Genomic DNA, 22603 nt, shown 5'->3' on the forward strand with positions numbered 1-22603 from the left:
TGATATATTATCCTGAAATATGGGCAACAGCCGTGATAAGTTCAGGGAGAGAATGTTACTATTTTTCAGCAACCTCTGCAGGCTAACTAGCTAGTAGGCTGCTAGTTACGTAGTTGTTAGCATAATAGACCTGAGATGAAATGCAACATCTCGCTGTGGTTATTAAAGCATAAGCTGTGTGACTGTGATTATGTGACTGGAGACATGTGTGTTTGTTTGCCTGTGAGTGGAGGAGACTGGGTTACATGCTATTATAATTATTATTGGTAATAAGAATGTATTAATTTTTATAAATTATTAGTATGCTAGGCTATTGTAGAGTATACACAGCAGCTCGCTACATCTCGTTAGAAGGGAGAGACTTGGCTTGCGGCCGTTTTTCAAAATCAAACCGAGTAAACCGCAGGGTGCTAATTTGAATTTCAATTACAACGCTAAACCCCCGTTTCCACTGAGCGGTGTGGATCGGTTCAGCACTTATTTGTTTGCGTTTCTACAGTCAAGGAAGGGTACTAAATAAGCGAACCGTGCCGTACCTAACTTTGTCACCCTTTTACCGTGGTTGGGGTAGGTTACCAAGCCGCCCCAGAGCCTACATTAAAGGGGCTAATATGGTTATAGTAGAAGGGGTGTCTTGTGTTCCCTCAAATTTATATTATAATCAAGAATTTCACCTGCTTTTAATACGTTTTCTCAGATGAATAAAGTAGCTTAGAAAAAGGATCCTACACAATTATAAATAAATAACAGATAAAAAAAAATGTAAGGTAAGAACTGCTGCTGACCGGCGATCCTTCTTTTGTAGGAATTCATCATGAACTTTTAACATGTTATAATAATGGAGGCAAAGTAATAATCCCTAACTTCATGTAATTTATGGTTTACACAGTTGTCAAAGCGTTACTTTTTTGGCATCCACTACATAATAAAATGTAGGCTACTGCAAATAATGGCAGCAATAAAATAATTGAGTTAAACAAATAAATGCTCTTCTTAATATAAAAACAACAGTTTCATTGATATATCCAAAAATATTTGGTTACGGAAACAAAATCTTCAAAATTCTATTTTTTGCCATGTATTTTTTCTTCTTCTGTATATTCATCAACATTGTTCATAATAATATAATTATAACCAACAGGTAAAACATGTCTGTCTTTGGTTGAATACTTTCCAGGTGAATGCAGAGTTCCTACATCACCACTCAGCCGTTGCAGTCCAGGTTTATGGCTCAGCTGGAAAACTTCTCTGACAAACGGAGGAGTTTCTTCACGAGCAGAGGAGGAGTGGAGACGTCCTGGGGGTCAACGAACCGGTAAGAAGAATGGATGATGAACAAAATAATGATTTTTTTTATTTACCTGTCATGCCACTAAGTGTCCCATCCCACAAGGATGACACATGACACACAAAATACATTTAATCCATAACTTACGATCCAATAGCCACACAGACAATTCTCTACTTTGCACAAAATAAAGAAAACACCGGTTCAATTTCTTGTTAACACATGTAACTCATCAGCCAATCTCATGGCAGAAACTCAATGCATTTTGTAATACTCAGACCAGCCCGTCTGGCACCAGCAACCATAACACGTTCAAAATCACTTAAATCCCCTTTCTTCCCCATTCCGGTTTGAACTTCAGCACGTTGCCTAAAAGCATTGAGTTGCTGCCATGTGATTGGCTGGTAAGCTGTTTGTTTTTAAAAGCAATTGAACAGGTGTACCTAATAAAGTGGCCGGTGAGTGTATGTTACCAACTTATTAAATAAAAACAGTCTGATTAATGAACTTCAAACTGAACTGTACTGACGCAAGGCTAGAAAACAGCTACTGCTGATCATCCCTTCAGTCACTGATAGACGGGTTTTGTTTGGTATTTGCTAAATGAGTGACATGCTGGATGTTGTCATTTCTCACATCATTAAAACAACAACTAAGATATTATCCTAGACGATGTATCGCACACCGATATGATGAGTTTATTCCCAACCCTAGCAGCTGGACAAAAGATATATTTTTATGACTTGCAACTTATTTATATTTTTTATATTTTAATATAGACAATCATACAACATAGTATACATAAACAAGTCTAACAGCCGAACAAAATGAAGTTTAACAAAGTAAATTATTTTGGTGCTAGAAACTGAGCGTTGTGTGAAAGCAGCAGGTGTTGTTACCTGCCTCCTCCGTGCAGCGCGTCTTCTCCACAGACTGATCTCAAACCAAACGCGTTCTCGCCTTTCTCCCAAACACGTGGACGCAGGAATCTCACTGTAAGTATTGACCGTCCAGATTTCCTCTAAACAGATTATAAGGTTCTAGTTTATTGCAATGTTTCATGAGTAACTAGTCACGGACTGAGCATCATGCGTAGTATTTACAACTATTTCTGCTGCTTCGCAAAATTAATTATTTGCAATAATGAGTTATGTCGTTTGTTACTACGCAGCCCATTGTTTTTTAATGTTTTTTTACCATCACAGACCTACACTGTTCAAAGCTAATGGTTACCCGCGTATTTGATGACATTTGTTAGGAGAAAGTGTTTTGAACTTGTGTAAAATAAATCCTCGCATACTAGTAAGTCGCTCGCTAACCGTTACCCGCTAGCCGATCGTGACGTAATAGGTCAACGGGAAAGGGTTCAACACTAACTAGATGTTAGCGTCTTAAAGGCCCGTATCTCCACCTATGTGTCATGAGTAATTAGTCACGGACTGAGCATTACACATTGTTTTTAAAATGTATACTAACGAGGGTTAGGGTAGGAAAGGACTGGAGGCATATCTCCAGCTATCATAGTGGAGTGGGACATACTTCAGTCAATACATGGATCCCCCTCCATGCTTCAGACTGGGACATGGACAGTTGTCTAAACAGCCAATATGGGATGACCAAGAGACACCATCCACTTTTACTGGTTAGTTATTGTTTATTTTATCTATTTTTATTCTGTGTGCCATTCACTGTGTATGAAAAGTGATTATAAAAATAAAGTTTGATTGATTTTGTTATTGTTGTCTCTATTAACAGTAAAGGCTGAAATGACTCACAGAAGAACCCGTCTCTCTCTCTCTCTGTCCCGTGGTGAAGTCTCCGCCCGCTGGGATCAAACCCCGACTCAGCGACCTCAGGTACGGCCCACAGGTGAGTTAGTGAGGGATGGATGTGTGTGAGACTCAAAACAGCAAAAGCTTTTCGAAATAGAATTTAAACGCCGACTGTCGAGTTTAGCGTCAATTTCCACATGCTTATTTCCACATTTCAATTTGCGTATTTCCGCCTACATATGAAATGTCCAATTAAGCTTTGAGAATCTTCAGCAAATATATGGTGTGATTGGATTGGACACAAATATTTTTTTGTAGGTATTAAAGATGTTTAAAAAATTATAACCATCGTATAATCTTAGTTTTGTCATTTAAATGTATCCAGCATATCAAAACAGATCGCTAGTATGTACTAGGTTAGATTCTCTGCCAGAGACCAGGGCACAGTGGCAGCACTGGTCTAGACAGTAAAAAACTGTTTTTGTGAATAAAGATTTAATATATTCATGAACATTTATTTTCAATCAGATTTTTGTAAAAGCTTATTGAGAATCATGTATTAGACCAGGTTAACAGAGGCTTTAAATACCTGTAACTAAATAAATCCACAGAGAGGTTTCTGATGTTTATTGAGTCAGAAAACGTTTCACTCCAGTAAAAATATAGAAATCTAACAATCACACAACCTACGAGCCCAAATCATCCCAACGGCTGGATTCTATTGATTTAAAGAGCAGCTATGAGTCAGTTAGCAGCTGTTAAATATTGATTTCACACAGTAAAGCTTCAGATCACATGTGGATACAGCAGAGTCTGAACACCAGGGTTTAGACCAGCGCAGTATCAGGGACAGATCACCAGAGAATCAGCTGTTCAGTCAGCCAGCAGGGGGCAGCACTGACACACAGGAGCAGGTAGAAGCAGCAGCTGCTTTCCTCCATCAGACACACAGGATCAGGAAGAGGGAACCAGAATCCGCCCTGAGAGAGAGAGAGAGAGAGAGAGAGAGAGAGAGAGAGAGAGAGAGAGAGAGAGAGAGAGAGAGAGAGAGAGAGAGAGAGAGAGAGAGAGAGACAGAGAGAGAGAGACAGAGAGAGAGAGAGAGAGAGGGAGAGAGAGAGAGAGAGACAAAGAGACAAAGAGAGGGAGAGAGAGAGACAGAGAGAGAGAGGGTCAATAAACTGTAAACTGTATGTAATGTAAACTGGTAGTATGGTAGTGGTGCTTGTGAAGGGTAAAATATTTCTGGTTAATGCTCCTCCAAAAATCAAAGTAATATTTTTTCAACATGACTTTGAATGTGGAACTGGGTTAATATCTGAAAATATTTCAATCAAATCAGTTTTATTTCTACAGCCCAATATCACAAATATCCATTTTCCTCAGTGGGCTTCACATTCCGTACAGTATGACACCCTCTGCCCTTTAGCTTGTCTACGGAATAACTCCCAGTAAAAACCCTTTAGGGGGGCTGTTAAAAAGAAACTCCTAAATTTGAAACGGAGACCTTTAAAGGTTTAGAGGGTAAACTGGTCTGACCTCTGGTTTTGCTCTTGTAGTAGATGAATCCAGCCAGAGATAAGATCAGACCCAGGATCAGTCCGGAGGCTCCGATGGCGATCTTGTTTCTCTCAGACTCAGGCATGGACGGGTCTGAGGACAGACAGACAGACAGACAGACAGACAGGTGGAGAGACAGACAGACAGACAGACAGACAGACAGACAGACAGACAGACAGACAGACAGACAGACAGACAGACAGACAGACAGACAGACAGACAGTGTTAGTTTGTTCCTTATTCAGCGTGGCTTAACAAACTTGCAGTGAGTTGACATTGGAAAATGTAACTAGAGCAAAGTTTCTATAGGTAGAAATCTAGTTTAGTTAACTAAAGCTATTTAGAAAAACCGTAACTCTTTCTGGAAGGTGAATAGCCCTGAGATCTAAACCTGTCGGTAATAAAACAGTCACTGAACAACTTGAATCACAATATAAGTAGTTGAACTAGCTGCAAGCTACTGCAAAATGGGGTTAAACTACTACTTTCAATAGTTGGAGTTCACTACTGCACAATACTAACAGGCAGAGAGACAGGCAGGTAAAGAGGTAGACAGGTGAGCAGACAGACAGGTGAGCAGACAGACAGGTAAAGAGGTAGACAGGTGAGCAGACAGACAGGTAAAGAGGTAGACAGGTGAGCAGACAGACAGGTATTTACCCCAGTTAGTGACCAGAGGTTCTCTCAGGCTGGCATGCTCCACCACACAGGAGATCTTCTCTCCAGACCTTCAACACAAACACAGTTTCTGTCAAACTCACTGAGAAACCAGAACCTGGACTAAAATGGTGTTAACAGATAAAAATGTAGGAAAACTGTCCTGGATTAAAATTACTTATTAACATTCATTGTTCAAGTGTTAAGTTCTATAAACTAAGAATTCCACAAAATAAAGTTCTGCCAAATTAATATTTTTTGTTCATTTGTTTCAACAGATTTTCAAATCAAGATTTTGACCGACTTGGTTTTGTTTATCTGTAGAAGTTTGTATGATACATTTTCATTACATGTGAATGATGAGTTATCTCCACAAAAGATCATTAGTTGGCTCAAATGTAAACAGTTTTCCTTTTAAACTGAAGAGTTTTAGTCTTAGCCCTAAAAAATCTTGTGCAGACTGTTAACTTGAAAATGTTAGTTTTCCTAGTTTTAAACAGTAACAGTAAACTGGTTTTAGAGCCTGGATCTATGATGGGTAAACCTGGACCTATGATGGGTGAACCTGGACCTATGATGGGTAAACCTGGACCTATAATTGGTAAACCTGGACCTATGATGGGTAAACCTGGACCTATACTGGGTAAACCTGGACCTATACTGGGTAAACCTGGACCTATACTGGGTAAACCTGGACCTATACTGGGTAAACCTGGACCTATACTGGGTAAACCCGGACCTATAATAGTAAACCTGGACCTATGATGGGTAAACCTGGACCTATAATTGGTAAACCTGGACCTATACTGGGTAAACCCGGACCTATAATAGTAAACCTGGACCTATACTGGGTAAACCCGGACCTATAATAGTAAACCTGGACCTATACTGGGTAAACCTGGACCTATAATAGTAAACCTGGACCTATACTGGGTAAACCTGGACCTATAATAGTAAACCTGGACCTATACTGGGTAAATCTGGACCTATAATAGTAAACCTGGACCTATGATGGGTAAACCTGGACCTATGATGGGTAAACCTGGACCTATGATGGGTAAACCTGGACCTATACTGGGTAAACCTGGACCTATGATGGGTAAACCTGGACCTATGATGGGTAAACCTGGACCTATACTGGGTAAACCTGGACCTATACTGGGTAAATCCGGACCTATGATGGGTAAACCTGGACTCACGTGGGCGTGTACTCGAGGTGAGAGTGGATCTGGTAGTACCAGTCCCCGTCTGCCAGCTCCTCAGTGGAAGTGACATCAGAGGTGACTTCCCGTCCGTCTCTAGTCCAGTGAACTTTGATCAGTTTGGGGTAGAAGTCGAAGACGCTGCAGACCAACACAGCCGCGTGTTTACCACCAGAGGGCGCAGTGGAGCTCAGATGTACGTAGGGTTTAGCTGGAACACATAATTATAACAAATCAAATCAATTGTATTTATATAGTACATCTGAAAACAACCGGACCTGACCAAAGTGCTGTCCAACAGTTAAGTCAGATGCAAAAGCAACTGAAAATATTAACTCAAAAGATTAACTGCAAGGCCAGAAGGTGGCGACAGAGACCAACGTTTCACTACATGATGTTCATTATTTATTCATTCAGAGCTTAATTCATAGATGTATGTCCTTTAACTTCAGATGAGTTAAAAAATATATTAAATAAATGTGTTTCTGTGGAAGTCTCTGAGGTAGGAAACTATAGAAATATCTTACATAGGAAGATTCATTATAATATAATTCCAGGTGGCGACAAATACTTTAATCAGTGTTTCTTTATAAAATAATAAGAATTTATATAATGTAATACTTTAAAGAAACAAAATAAAATTATGTGAAATGTTTCATGACCAAAGGAGAATCAGTAAAGTATAGATATATGAGGAAAAACTTTACTCAATGTGAAATAAACAGATCAGCTGTTTGTGTTTAAAGTGAGTAATTATGATCAGAACAAACTGTCAGTTCAGTCAGAGATTTAATGATTAATAAATGAATCAATAACATGATGATGTCACACACACAAACTCACCTGATTTAGTCAGAGCAGCTCGTTGGTAGATCTCTACGTTGTGTTGGCAGTACCTCTCCTTCTCAGCTTTCCTCGTGCTCAGCTCTGAAGGATCCTTGTTCCAGTAATCAGCCTGCTTCATGCCGTACTCAGTGTATCCAACATACTTCCCCAAACTGCTGCTGAACCTGGCGTACTCCACCTTGTTGTAATATTGAGAGTAAATGTACTCGATGTCTGATGCATCAGTGGAGTTGAACACACAACGGATCAGGTCATAAGCCATGAATCCACCTGGAAAACAAAAGAAGAGAAAATCAGTTTGTGAATCAGAGAGAATTCATGGTTGACTCAGCTGACAGAATATTGAGTATTTTAATGAGTTTATTGCTGAGTGATTGGTCCCTGTATCCTGCCAGCGCTGCATGTATTCAGGGGCGGCCTTAACGATCTGGGGGCCCGTTTCAAGACCTAGTGTGGGGCCTTATTTTTTTATTTTCTTAATTTTTTTAAAATTGAAACGGGTGAAACATAGCTAGGGCTGCTACTGCATGTATTGATATGTATTACACAGTGTATATATTAATTAAATTAAATTAAATTAACTTTATTTATCTGTTAGGAACTTCATTTGTGCAGAGTATCAGTGTGTGTACAGAACACATATCCAGCAACACAACACAGTATACCACACACACACCACCAGTCCAGCTCTGATTAGTGGGTAAGAAATGTGCACAGCACAATACATGAAGAATAGACAATACATACATTAATTAAATAAATGGATCTGTAATTAGTCATTTAGTTAAAGTTACAAAGAATGGTGTTAAAAATGTATAGCTAAATAAAAATAAGTCCCAAATGTCAGGGAAGGAGACTGTATTGGCTGTGCAATGTGTGAGTGTCTGAGGCTATATGTGTTCCATTTTAGTTTAATTCTTAAGCTGTGTTAGTATATTTCTCTCGTACCTGTGTATGATCAATGTGTTTCTGTGAGATGATTTTATGTGTATCGTACCTGAGCTGTATGTCTTGATCATTGTATATTGATCGGTTTATTACTGAGCGATGGGTATATTGTGTTAATGAGTGATAAATATAATTATCTCCTACCTGGGTATGATCAACATCAGTGTATACATATAGCAGCATTAGTATATTTCTGTCTCCTACCTGTGGTGTGGAGGCTGATGCAGAGCAGGCAGCAGCAGCTCAGGATAAAGGATGAAGACATGTTGCTCTGTTCTCTTCACAAACACTGACAGCGTCTCACTGAGAGCTGCTCTATAAACCAGAGGACACGCCTCATGACCTAGCTGTTGCTAGGTAGACCTCTCTGGCTGGAGGCTCAGTCATCTGTTCTACACCAGGCTGCATGATTCATACACACAGTTTTAAAAAAAAGATCTTAAGGAAAGTGTAAATGGGGGGGAGGGGATGACATGCAGCAAACTTGCAGACTTGGCCTTAAAGGTGGGGTATAGATTTTTTATTAATCCAAATATTACATGTCATATACCAGATATAAGGAGTTCCTTTGCAAATACGGATAAAGCCTTACGGTGAATAAACAAATGCCTAATTTATTTCTCCAAAAAAAAATTCAGGATCGTAAAAACGAACAATTTGTTATTGCAGGAGAAGCATTGAATTTTCTGTAATTATAAAACATATCTGGATGTTATAGAATGTATTCTCAATATCAAGGTGAACAATTTTACAGATTTCATTTGCACTGATGCTGTATGTATAATTCATTGATTCATTGAATTTAAAGGGGTGAGATTAAATACATTTTTCTTCTCGCCCCTTTTCGAACGGGTAAAGCAAGTGTTTGGCAGTTTATTTTCATTTGTGGTTTTCATTATTTGTAAATATTACTTTATTGTAACTGTCCACTTGTTTCATCTTTTTATTTTATTGTTTTGTTTTGTCTCTGAATGTTTCCTGAGTAATGATGTGGCTAGCTCCATTTCTACTGCAAATGAGCTTCCTGGCAGCATTGATGACTTAGTGTCTCTTTTTAACTCATCTTGCTCTAACATTTTAGATTCTATTGCTCCCCTTAAACTCAGACATCCTAAACCTAAGTCACAACCCTGGCTTGATGACACAACCCGCTCTCTCAGGCAGGCTTGTCGTAGAGCTGAGCGGAAATGGAACAAGGATAGACTTACCATCTCTTGACATTTTCAGAAATTCATTAGCAGCCTTCCAGACAGCGGCTAAGAAAGCCTTTTACCCCCTTATCAAGGACATAAAACCCTCTACGTCCCCCAATGATGCTATCCCCTCAGATCATCAAACACACCATTGAAATCATTGGATATTCAGACTTCCTACAGCTGAAGTTCTTGTACATGGTTTTACTTTCAGATCGACCGCAGTATCATATCACAGATTGATGAAATGATATGTATATTTTTATTTTTTCTATTGTTGTTATTTTGCCTTCATGTTGGCCTACTGAATGTACTATGTACAGCACTGGTCAGTGCAAACTGTTATATTTATATATTTGACCATCTAGCCCTAGTAACTATGGACGTTACATAAAGCCTGCAGAGTCTGCGCCATATTTGGAGTGGATTGTGATTTATAAAGGGAAACCGGCATAGGATGAGAGTTTGCACTGTTTTATACATTTTGAACATTTTTGTGCGCAAACACCTCCTGTATTTGTCTTTGCGCAGCCTTTTGACATGAATCCTATGCAGTTGGATAAATGAGACCCCTGGACACATCTAAACAACAAGGTGACGAAAACAAGTAAATTATTTATTCCAAAGTGAAGGAAAAGTTTGAGTTCATACACTTAATTTGAAGATGTTTTATTTAAGCATATATTAATAAGGTTTCCTCTTTAAAACAACATTTCTGCTGATGTAAGTGAGTACAAAGATATTTAAGTTCCACATTGAATACTGAGTCTATTTATGATCTTTAAGATACATGAAAAGTGGCTTCCTGTTTAAAACTCCTATCTTCCACAGTTTTCTTCCTGACACATTTCTTAATAACTTTAAACCTTCTTATTTATATGTTCTCAGCTTTCTTCTAAATCAGATCAGACTACGAACAGGAGGAGGATCAGACTTTACAGCATCTGCTCCTTTAAGGTTCACACAAGCTTTATTCAGTATAGGAAAATATTTCATCATTCAGCGTTTACATTTACAGAAGAGATGACATCATCAGCCCCGACCAATCAGCTGCACTCGTTTCCTTTGATGAGGAAGAAGGTTCCAACAGCGACTCCGATCAGACCGACAGTCAGACCCAATCCACAGAAGACTGCAGGTCCCACGCTGGGCTGCTGCACCTCCACCTCTGGAGACAGAGACACACATTAACACATCTGGAGACAGACACACATTAACACATCTGGAGACACACACACACATTAACACATCTGGAGACAGACACACACATTAACACATCTGGAGACAGAGAAACGTTAACACATCTGGAGACAGACACATTAACACCTCTGGAGACAGACACATTAACACATCTGGAGACACACACACATTAACACATCTGGAGACAGAGACACATTAACACATCTGGAGACACACACACATTAACACATCTGGAGACACACACACACATTAACACATCTGGAGACAGACACACACATTAACACATCTGGAGACAGAGAAACGTTAACACATCTGGAGACAGACACATTAACACCTCTGGAGACAGACACATTAACACATCTGGAGACACACACACATTAACACATCTGGAGACACACACACACATTAACACCTCTGGAGACACACACACACATTAACACATCTGGAGACAGAGACACACATTAACACATCTGGAGACAGAGACACACATTAACACATCTGGAGACACACACACATTAACACATCTGGAGACACACACACACATATTAACACATCTGGAGACACACACATTAACACATCTGGAGACAGACACACATTAACACATCTGGAGACACACACACATTAACACCTCTGGAGACACACACACATTAACACATCTGGAGACACACACACATTAACACATCTGGAGACACACATTAACACATCTGGAGACACACACACATTAACACATCTGGAGACAGAGACACACACATTAACACATCTGGAGACACACATTAACACATCTGGAGACACACACACATTAACACATCTGGAGACAGACACACACACATTAACACATCTGGAGACAGACACACATTAACACATCTGGAGACAGACACACATTAACACATCTGGAGACACACACATTAACACATCTGGAGACACACACACATTAACACATCTGGAGACAGACACACATTAACACATCTGGAGACACACACACATTAACACATCTGGAGACACACACATTAACACATCTGGAGACAGACACACACACATTAACACATCTGGAGACAGACACACACATTAACACATCTGGAGACAGACACACACATTAACACATCTGGAGACACACACATTAACACATCTGGAGACACACACACATTAACACATCTGGAGACAGACACACATTAACACATCTGGAGACACACACACATTAACACATCTGGAGACACACACACATTAACACCTCTGGAGACACACACACATTAACACATCTGGAGACACACACACATTAACACATCTGGAGACACACATTAACACATCTGGAGACACACACACATTAACACATCTGGAGACAGAGACACACACATTAACACATCTGGAGACACACATTAACACATCTGGAGACACACACACATTAACACATCTGGAGACAGACACACACACATTAACACATCTGGAGACAGACACACATTAACACATCTGGAGACACACACACACACACATTAACACATCTGGAGACACACACATTAACACATCTGGAGACACACACACATTAACACATCTGGAGACACACACACACACACACATTAACACATCTGGAGACACACACATTAACACATCTGGAGACACACACACATTAACACATCTAGAGACACACACATTAACACCTCTGGAGACAGAGACATTAACACATCTGGAGACAGACACACACATTAACACATCTGGAGACACACACACACATTAACACATCTGGAGACACACACACACACACACACATTAACACATCTAGAGACACACACATTAACACATCTGGAGACACACACATTAACACATCTAGAGACACACACATTAACACATCTGGAGACACACACATTAACACATCTGGAGACAGACACACATTAACACATCTGGAGACAGAGACACATTAACACATCTGGAGGCACACACATTAACACATCTGGAGACAGACACACACACATTAACACATCTGGAGACAGAGCAGAGATGGAAATTAACTTTTTTGCCCACCAGCCACTGTGGCAGGTAGATTTAAAAATCTACCAGCCACTCATCTTTTTTACCAGCCACTTTTTATATGCAATATTTGTTTTAATATATGCGTTAATGTTAAACAATACAATAGTAAGAATAGCTAATAAAAGTGTTTTTCATACACATTACTTTTTCCATCAGAAGTCATTTCTACTAAGTGCTACCAAGGAACTGAGTTGCAAATGGTACACACTTGCTGCATATGATACACAATACACGCCATGTTTATTTCAAAACATTGTATAATTGAACTCCATATATACTCTGGGTTCAATGCAACTTTTTTTCCCAACTGGCCCGCTTGGCCAGTAGATCCGAGTTTACTGGCCCCTTGTATATTGTCACTGGCCCTGCAGACACCTTTTTTTCATCATTTAGTCAATAATTATAATACAGTATTGAAGTTAGCTTTAGATATGTTTTATTTCTTTTTAGTTAATGATATGAAATGTTGATATTGTGCATACACATAATATAAAACCAGGCAAACATATTGAATTTGGAACCTACAACTGAAAGTATGTTGAAGGAGTCGGCCAGTAATTCGAAGTGCAATAGTTTGATGATTGTTTTTATTCTTGACTTTGGGCAGTTTAATGAATAGTTCACCTGCAGAAGTCATGGTCAAACATAGGAGGAAAATAAGAGATGAAGGTCTGATCAGTCTTGGTGGTGTGGTAGGCTGTTTATCACTTTCTCCATATGCATTAGGGATGTGAATGTGTCGACGCATTGAGCTCAAGTCGAATTTATAAATAGGAATCTGAAAATCAGGGTGTTATGCCGTTTTATTAATGGGAGATGTCACCGTGTCACGTCTGGTCGTGAGCGCGCTGCAGGAGCGTCACTTCTGCAAGGTGCGTGCATGAAGTAATCAGCTACACATAAGAGTCCGGTGTGGGACCATTTTTTCACTGTTGATAAAAAACAGTGCAGTGCAAAAGATGCAGCATAATGTTAAACGCTCGTCTGAGACTATGACGTTAAATCATCTAGAAACACACGATGCCTTCGTCCGAGCAAAGCAGCGTTTCAACGTCAGATCTCACCAGTGAGCGAGCGAGCCACCGCACGGGGAAGAACTCTGTGGTTTGAGGCTCAAATAATAACCGGGGATATTCTCCCCGTTAGCGATACCGATGGGAAAGGCTTCCCTGTTTGTATGCGATCTGCTTGTATGTCTCGAGCCTTAAATACAAAGCCATGTCGGCAAACTGACTGCGCGACTCAAGGGACTATAGTGAGCCGAATCCCTCCGTTAGTTTCTGTTTTCAGCCGACAAAATTACCTCCTTAACACGGACAGCGTTTAAATAAAGCATCTCATTTGTATTACCATTAGGGCTTTGATGTAAATACTGTAACATAACGGCAGCAGTTCTGATGCCTAAAGGAAAAGCGCAGTTTTCACTTTATTTTCAGCACCTCAACCTCCGCTGTGGGAAGAAAAAAGGGGGCAAAGTAAGTCGATTGATTTGTCGACTTATGCCTCCACACGTCAACTCGCAGAAAGTATTTCCTTGCGGAGCGGATCGCGCCGTAGTTCAGTTCGACTAGAAAGGCAAAAACAAACTGTGACTGTGTAGCGCCCTGTCATCATGTTTATGACGAATGTAAATATGCAAATTCGATCGGACCTGACTGGAAAGTATTACCCGACACAGTGGCGGGCGAAGTGACACAATTTACACGCCAACATGAACATCTACCCGCATTTGGCGTGTGGCGGGTGTTAATTTCCATCCCTGAGACAGAGACACACACATTAACACATCTGGAGACAGACACACACACATTAACACATCTGGAGACACACACAGACATTAACTGCTACATCTGCAGCATGTGGACCAGCTGTGTTGGTGTGAACCAGGTTCTCACCCCAGATCCTGCTCAGTGATTGGTCCAGGGCCCGATGACTCACTGAACAGCTGTACATGTCTCCCAGCTGTGGGAGGAACTGCAGTGTGGAGAACTGGCTGAAAGAACCGTCTCTGCTGGGGAAGGGAACGTTGCTGCTGGCTCCTTGGGTCACGTTCTCTCCGTTCTTTGTCCAGTAGAACGTCACAGGAGCCGGGTAGAACCCGGACACGTGACAGATCAGGTGGTTCTCCTCTCCGAGCTCCACCACGTCTCTGGGGTAGATCATCGGGCTGGAAGGAGCATCTGGACACAGACAGTCAGTTAAACTTCTGATGGAAATGTTTCCATATACAGAGACAGAATCAGCTTTTAATGTCAGTCAGTCTCTTTATCTCTGTCTCAACATCACGTCCACTCTGTTCATTTCCCTCTCGTCTTTTGTCCTCACTGCCTGCCTCTCCCTCTCTGACTAAGGCTTTTCAAATAATAAAATAATTCAGTTAAATTTATTTCATATTTGTGTTTGAGTTTGCATCATTCTGGATTTGAACCAGAACATTTTCTTTCTTCAGCTTTGGGAGTTGCTAAAATTTTGCTGTGGAAAATCAATCAATCAATCAATCAATATCCTTTATTTAACCAGGTAAAAAATTAATTGAGATTAAAATCTCTTTTTCAAGAATGACCTGGAGGCAGCACCATGATAAAATAAGCACAATCAACCACAATTTTACACACATATACACCACATTCAGCATCAATTAAAGTACAACACAAGATCAGGGATAAGACTATACTGTACTGTATATATGAAAATTTAGTTCAGTTAAAAATTTAAATAAATAAACCTAAAAAAAATCTAGACACAGACAGAATACATCAGATCGGCTGCTTTCACAGGAAATTACCATCTGAGTCCCTGTAGCAGCTCCTAGTTCCAAAGTTCAAATTGCAGTTTGGTTGAATCAAACTTCTTCCTCTCTCATGTCTGTGCAGTAAATATGAAGCTACAACAGGTTAGCTAGCTTAGGATAAAGACTGGGAACAGCTAGCTTGGCTCTCTCCACAGCTACCAGCATCTTTGACGCTCCCTGTTTAACATAAATGTTAAAAGGCAAGGCAAGGCAAGGCAAGTTTATTTATATAGCACAATTCAAACACAAGGCCACTCAAAGTGCTTTACAGGGGCAAGATTAGAATACATAAAACACATTAGAAAACATTTAAAAGCAAATAAAATGAAAACTCGATTTAAAAACATTTAAAAGCAAATAAAATTAAAATTGCAGGTTAAAATGGAAACAAAAAAGTCTTCAGACTCGGATTTAAAAGAACTGAGCGTTGCAGCAGACCTCAAGTTCTCTGGGAGTTTGTTCCATATTTTTTTTAAAAGGCTGTTGAAGTGGCAACCTATTTGCAGGACGTAAAGTTTCTGTACTCGTGCTTTTTTGTAAGGCAAAAGAAAATCCAAGGCCGATGTAAAATGAGGTATGCTGGATTTATTCTCAAAAGTAATCCACAATGAACAAAAAATATACGATAAGCTACGGTCAGAAAAGTGTAGCTCCCGTCCTGCTCCGATACTTCAATAACAATGCAGAGATGCCGACAGGTGCCCACCATGTTGCCTACATGGCTAATTTACAACAGTTTACAACACTAAGCTACGCTTTACGACTTGTGGTAACAAGACAAAAATATGAGCATACTAAGACCTTACCTACTGAATAGACATCAATATACAACAAAATATATGTTATGATTAATTATTATTAATTAAAGCAAAATATATTATCAACATAAGCCTTATCTGTTGTGGTCACAGCAGCCCGCTGTGTTTTCCTCATCTGTATCTGCCACTCCCCCTGTCTGTCTCACTTCGCACCTGGTCCTCATCTGCAATCACGCTCACCTGGTCTTCACCTCCAATCAACTCCCCTTCATAACCCGTAGATTCCTTGCTGTTGGCGCCAGATCGTCCTAAGCGCTACCGTGGTAACTATTACGTACCTGGCTCCAGTTTATTGTTCTCTCGCTCTCAATTACTCGTCTCTTGTTTCTCGTTGCCTGTAGCTGTTGACCACAACCTAACTTTTGTTTTTCCTCTGCCTGCAGTATCCGGATCACTTTCTCCAGCTTCCCGGCGTTGGTCTTCCCCTGGCTCCCTCATCCACTACCTGCTTCCCCACACCATATATAAAATAAACCTTTTTATATAAATCCTACTTCGTCTCTGTCTGCTCTTGGGTCCAGCATCGTAACCATAACATTATCCTCTCCATGGCTCTAACAGCTGTGCACATTACTGTCTTCTTTACAATTCACACTGAGCTTATGTTTGGCTCAAAGGACCTCAACATGTGAACATTTACCAGAGGAGCCGGGGATTTAACCACCAACCCTCTCTAAATCCCTCACAACGATTAATCTTACTATTTACTTTTTCACCAAACTCCTGAGGAACTAAAGACGTTCATCAGCCTCAGCTGATAACTAATGATAGCATGTCAGCAAAATGGCAGACTAAATAAAACATAATTTACAGAGCATTAATATGACTTGGACTTTATGAAGCATATAGGCCAATCCTATAGAGTATGAACTCAACAAGTGAACAAATTATTAGATGGAAAAGCGTCACATTTTCACAAAACTCTAAATGGGTTGTCTTATAATATAACTTTTTTTAACTATACAGGGCTGTACGCTTATTTTTTTAGGTGGTAGCACTGGTGCTAGCAAGCAAAAAAATTCAGTAGCACAAAAATAAATTTGGTAGCACACAAAGTATGATCGAAAACTTGCATAACCTTAACCCTTGCATTTCGCTCTAATTACCTTTGAGCATGTCATCTTGGTCTCATTTGAGATTCTCAACTCATATTATATCCTAGTGTGTGTAGTAATAATTATGGAAAAATGAATAGGGGTGCACTGATTGCAATTTAGAAAAAAGAATCTAACCTGCCAATTGCTTCTGTTAATTAAAACCAAACTTTAAAACATTAAACATAGCCTATTAAATAAATAAGTATACATATTGGTACAATTTAGGATAAATTAAATAGGTTGTTGTGAATGTGTTGGGAGTAGCTTTTCAGTGGGTTATTTAAAACTTTGTAAATAGACTAGGCTACTGTTGACTGCTCGCTGCAGCTGAATGAGTTGCCTTTCAAGCTAGAAAAAAGCGCTAATTTCCTGCTCTTACCGGCTTCAAAATAAAAGTCAACTCACGTTTGGCTAGTAACAGGCTTTTAATGTGAAGGCGCACAGGAAATGTTCTGTTTGTACACGCGCTAACTTAACTGCGGTAATGTGCCGTCTCCTTCCGGTAATTGCCGTTGGTGAAGTTTTTATAGCCTACCTAGAATCGCTGCACGAGCACAGATCCCGAGAGCACATATCTTTCACCAGCCAAAGTGGAGGGTGGACTCAATAACTTACTTTCCTAAGACTCATTTACCCGCAGTGTTAATGTAGAGCCCTCTAAGCAGTGTTGTGCAGCGCTCCTCTGTGTTTCAAAGACAGCCTCTCCTCATTATCAACCTGTTGCACGAGTGCGAATGGATTTGTATTCATCATCGCACGTGATCAATTTCAGTAGCAAATGCGATCAAAACTGTCGCACTGTACAGCCCTGCTATATAACTAGGTATGTATAACTTTTCAGTTTAAAATGTTTAACATGAAGTATTCAAAGACACAGGGTGTGGATGTGTTTGTCTTTACCGCGCTCCACTGGCATGTCCTTGTTGCCTGAACGACCGTTTTTCAGGTTCACTCTGCAGATCTGTTGATTTGCCTCAGCTTGTTGATAAGTTCCCTCCACGTATGTAATATGATCTATGAAGTCCGGCTGAGGCTCCACTCCTCTCTTGTTGATGAAGTCTGCGTACCACATCTCTTCACCATCCAGACCGTACATCCCCTCTCCATCAACGTCTGAACAGCCGTTGATAGATAAGTCCTCATGAAAACCTGAAGAGAGACAGATTGATTGATTGTTTGTTTGTTTGTTTGTTTGTTTGTTTACAAACGGCTTCCTGTTTGAATCAGACAGAAACATGAAAACACACCAAAGTCCGTAACCTTGGAGACATACTTGACCCCACACATCAAAGCAGCCCCCACCCTTTCTCCTTTAAATCTGCTCTGAACACCTCTTCAGACTCACTTTCAACTACTAATCCCCAGCATGTTCAAAACAGTGTTTTAAGTCTTATTGTCTGATTTTAACTTAAGCCTTAATGATTTTATTTTTATTTTATTTATTTAGATGTGTTGGCCAAGTAAAGCAACTTTAAGAGCTCAGTCAGTTGCTGTATTAACCTCCTGTATTATTAATAGAGACAAACTTACTGTCAGCGGAGACACAGAGGACACAGGAGAGGAAGAGGACCATCATCATCATCATCATCATCATCATCATCTTCATCATCTTCATTAGAACCAGAACCAGCCTGACACTCTGAACCAGCCTGACACTCAGAACCAGTGTGAGACTCTGAGACTCTCTGAGACGGACTGACAAACTCCTGCAGCAGCTGTTTAGCTCTAACACAGAAAAACAGCCAATGAGAGGGCAGAGATGAGGTGATGTCATCAGTTGCTGGGTAAAGGAAGGCGGCTGCTCACATGAACATTAATAAACATGATCACAGCTGGGGATCAATAACCAATATACTATAAAGTCTTTACAATTTGTTTAAAAATGTAAACTTAAGATTCCGATAAACATTTCTTAATAAATGAGGATTTATAAAATCAAGTCTGAAATTAAATGTATCAAATAGAATTCCTACTTTTTATCTTTTGGATAATATTAATGTAAACTTTGTTTCTCGTTTGTTTTTATTTTTTGATTTTGTAAATAGATTGTTTGTAAATAAATGAAGACGTGTCCGATTTGGTGTAATAACAAGATTATTTTATGAACTAAATACTAAATCCTTGCACTAAAGTCCAGTTCCTGATGGTCACACAGGTCCAAACTGGTTCAGTGTCCCAGGACACTACAGAGCCTAAACACCACATGCAGCTTCTCATTTCAGTTTAAGAGAAAAACCAGATTCAATGAAATAATGTGACCCCAAAGTTCGCAAATATAAAGATTGAGGTGTTAACCAGATTCTCCAGCCGATCTCTTGCTCCATTGTTCGGAGATCGGCTGGAGAATCGGTTTAACACCTCATCTCAGCTGGTCATGAAGGAACTCATGACCCACAGAACTAGCAAAGACTGTTGTCTGTATCCAGCGAACAGCAGTTCAGAGTATTGGACCATCAGCACCGGTTCCCCTGAAGGCCTCCAGTCATCAGTCTTTATCTTTACTTTTCATATGACAGGGATCCTGCATATTTATAAACAGATCTGTAAATATGTCAGATTTAGTTTTCCTCTACAGTCCCTGGCCATATGTTACAGTAGGCTCCCTTATAGGCTGCAGGTCTTAGTGGATGACACCCCCCTCATAGGACCCTTCTCTAGTTCAGATGAAGCTCCTTCAGGTTAACGTGGTTAAATGACCAATGCACCCTGCTGTACATCTTCTACATGATGACTCGTCTTTCTCTGTCTGACAGGTTTGACTGAAGCAGAAGATTGTATTCCAGCGTTGGAAACCTCTGTGTTATATTTCATGTTCTCACCGGCTTCAGAGACATTTCTGACCTGGAACTTTCTTCAGCAGAGTCAGTGATGCAAAACCTAATACAATACAATGATGGCTGTAATATCTACTTTATTTTAATTTTATTATAATGTATGAAAAATAAGAGAAACATGTTTAAACTTCTTGTTATTACTTTTGAACATTAACCATATGATTTGAATTGATCATTTGTCTGAAAAGATCTTCTGGCTAGATAAGAATGCTATTCATGAGTGATGTTGTTTTGGTGGTTGGTGGAAGGGAGAGGTGTGTCACCTGTGTGTGTGTGTGTGCGTGTGCGTGTGCGTGTGCGTGTGCGCGTGTGTGTGTGTGTGTGTGTGTGTGTGTGTGTGTGTGTGTGTGTGTGTGTATGTGCAGCTGGGGGAAGGGATGGGAGTTTGGTGTTGAATTGTAAGATGATAGTGTTGCACTAAAAAAAGCAATTATAAAAAATTTAAAAAAAACTCATCAGTACACTTTTTTTTGTTTTCAGTTTGTATAAAGTTTCCCTGATATTAACTGACTGATGAGATTCTGAACTCTCAGTAAACATAAAGAACATAAAGAGTCTCTCACAGAGTTCAAACAACAAACTGCTGAACACAGCCAGTGATGGAACGCAGGGAAAGAGTCTCTCTGAATCAAAATGTGTTTTGCAACCTGTATTGTATTCTGTGCTGAGTTGTTAGAGATAGTGTTGCACTAAAACAATCTGGTGGAACATGTTAAGAGCGTCAGGAAGGATCAGGTGACTGGACTTCTGATCAAAGATTAAAACCTCAAACACAGAAGTGAGAATCAAACCAGCAGAACGAGTCCAGCCGCACGTGACCTACCGCGGCTCTGTTCAGCAGCTTGTTGTTTGAACGTAGCGTCTCTCACACACACACACACACACACGCGCGCGCACACACACACACGCGCACACACACACACACACACACACACAGCGTCTCTGGAAAGTCCCGACTCTTTACTTTCACTTCTCTGTCCAGCAGCCAATGAGAGCAGCCGCTGCAGCAGCGTCATCAGTTACCAGGGGCAGAGCTCTGGACACTGGCGCTAACCTCAGCCCAGTTTAACAGCGGCAGAGAGAAGGAGCTCAGACGCCCCCTACTGGCTCAATAACACACTGCAGCTCATTACACCTGCTCAGGGGAGGCAGGGAGGAGGATTCAGACTTCAGCTTTACTTAGTACTAGGACTTTGTATTCTCTCAATTGAACTTTATAGTTGTGAAGACAGATTTTACAGAGCCTAGGCTGTGTATTAACACTGTACAACAAAAGAGCAAGTTTCACCTAAAACATCTCTAAATTAAAAAGTAAGTCCAGTCTTAGAACAGTTAGTTGTTGGTCATTCACTTTGGTTTTTAACATGTGAGTTTTTTTCCAAGTCAAGAGAATGACCTCATCCGTCTGCATTCTGTTATTACAGTTCTAATGATCAACATGAAACATGTCAACGCTGCTTCTGTAAATCCAGGTTATCATCAATGTTTCCTGATCAGAGAGAATTTAATGTATTACAAATATATTAATTATATAAATGTTACAATGTTTTATAAAGTTACAGGCTTCAGCAGCCAATGAGAGCAGCAGCTGCAGCAGCGTCATCAGTTACCAGGGGCAGAGCTCTGGACTCTGGCGCTAACCTCAGCCCAGTTTAACAGCGACAGAGAGAAGGAGCTCAGACGCCCCCTACTGGCTCAATACGGTTTTATTTCAGGTTTTTCTGATCGCATGTTTTTTGTTGTTTGATTTTGCTAAGGCACGAGCTCTGAAACTTTTTGCTGTGTTTGTATAAAGGTGAGAACACACCGGGCGCGTTGGGTGTGGTGGGCGCGTTGAAAAATCCTATTTTTGCATAGGGAACCATTGGTTGGGGCGCGAGGATCCGTTGGCCGCGGCAAAGCGTTGCTTTGGGCACTTTGGGCGCGTTGCCAAAGCGTCACCGCGCCGGCAAAGCGTCAAAAAGCGTCACCGCGCCGGCAAAGCGTCAAAAAAAAGATGAAAATATTGAACTTTCAACGCTCCGGCGCGTGACGTTTAGCCGCGTTGGCCAATCAGCGGTGAGCTTGACCCTACGTCACTGGCAGAGAGCCGGAGGACAGAAAAATCTGAGACATAATGGAGGCGCAAATAATCACCGCTGTGTGTGCGAGACCGTGACAACACAGAGGCAAACACCGAGTAGGAAATGTATTTACGGCTGGCTGCCTGGTGCTGTATGAAGCCGCTCAGGGTTACAAGACGTGGGGAAAGTGAACCAGGAGCAAATAATCACCGCTGTGTGTGCGAGACTGTATAAACACCGTGGAGTTAATGCGGCTGGCTGGTGATATGAAGCCGCTCGGGTGGGGAAAGTGAGCCAGGAGAATGGGCTTCC

General features: G+C 40.5%; 2 protein-coding genes across 2 annotated transcripts; both read right to left on the reverse strand.

The window, feature by feature from the left end:
• Positions 1-3672: 3672 nt before the first annotated feature.
• On the reverse strand, positions 3673-8549 carry LOC307269237 (H-2 class II histocompatibility antigen, E-S beta chain-like). Its single transcript, XM_080052113.1, has 6 exons — positions 8478-8549; positions 7323-7595; positions 6477-6690; positions 5281-5348; positions 4600-4713; positions 3673-4040 (listed from the first exon to the last, which is right to left on the reverse strand). The coding sequence occupies exons 1-6, from the start codon at positions 8536-8538 to the stop codon at positions 4015-4017; spliced, it is 756 nt and encodes a 251-aa protein (XP_079908239.1). The 5' UTR covers positions 8539-8549; the 3' UTR covers positions 3673-4014.
• Positions 8550-10061: 1512 nt separating this feature from the next.
• Positions 10062-19076, reverse strand: LOC307269238 (RLA class II histocompatibility antigen, DP alpha-1 chain-like). Its single transcript, XM_080052114.1, has 4 exons — positions 18925-19076; positions 18295-18543; positions 14584-14868; positions 10062-10634 (listed from the first exon to the last, which is right to left on the reverse strand). The coding sequence occupies exons 1-4, from the start codon at positions 19007-19009 to the stop codon at positions 10513-10515; spliced, it is 741 nt and encodes a 246-aa protein (XP_079908240.1). The 5' UTR covers positions 19010-19076; the 3' UTR covers positions 10062-10512.
• Between the last annotated feature and the right edge of the window lie 3527 nt (positions 19077-22603).

This window comes from Ammodytes marinus (genome assembly GCF_949987685.1).
Source record: "Ammodytes marinus genome assembly, chromosome: 23".
NCBI lineage: Eukaryota > Metazoa > Chordata > Actinopteri > Uranoscopiformes > Ammodytidae > Ammodytes > Ammodytes marinus.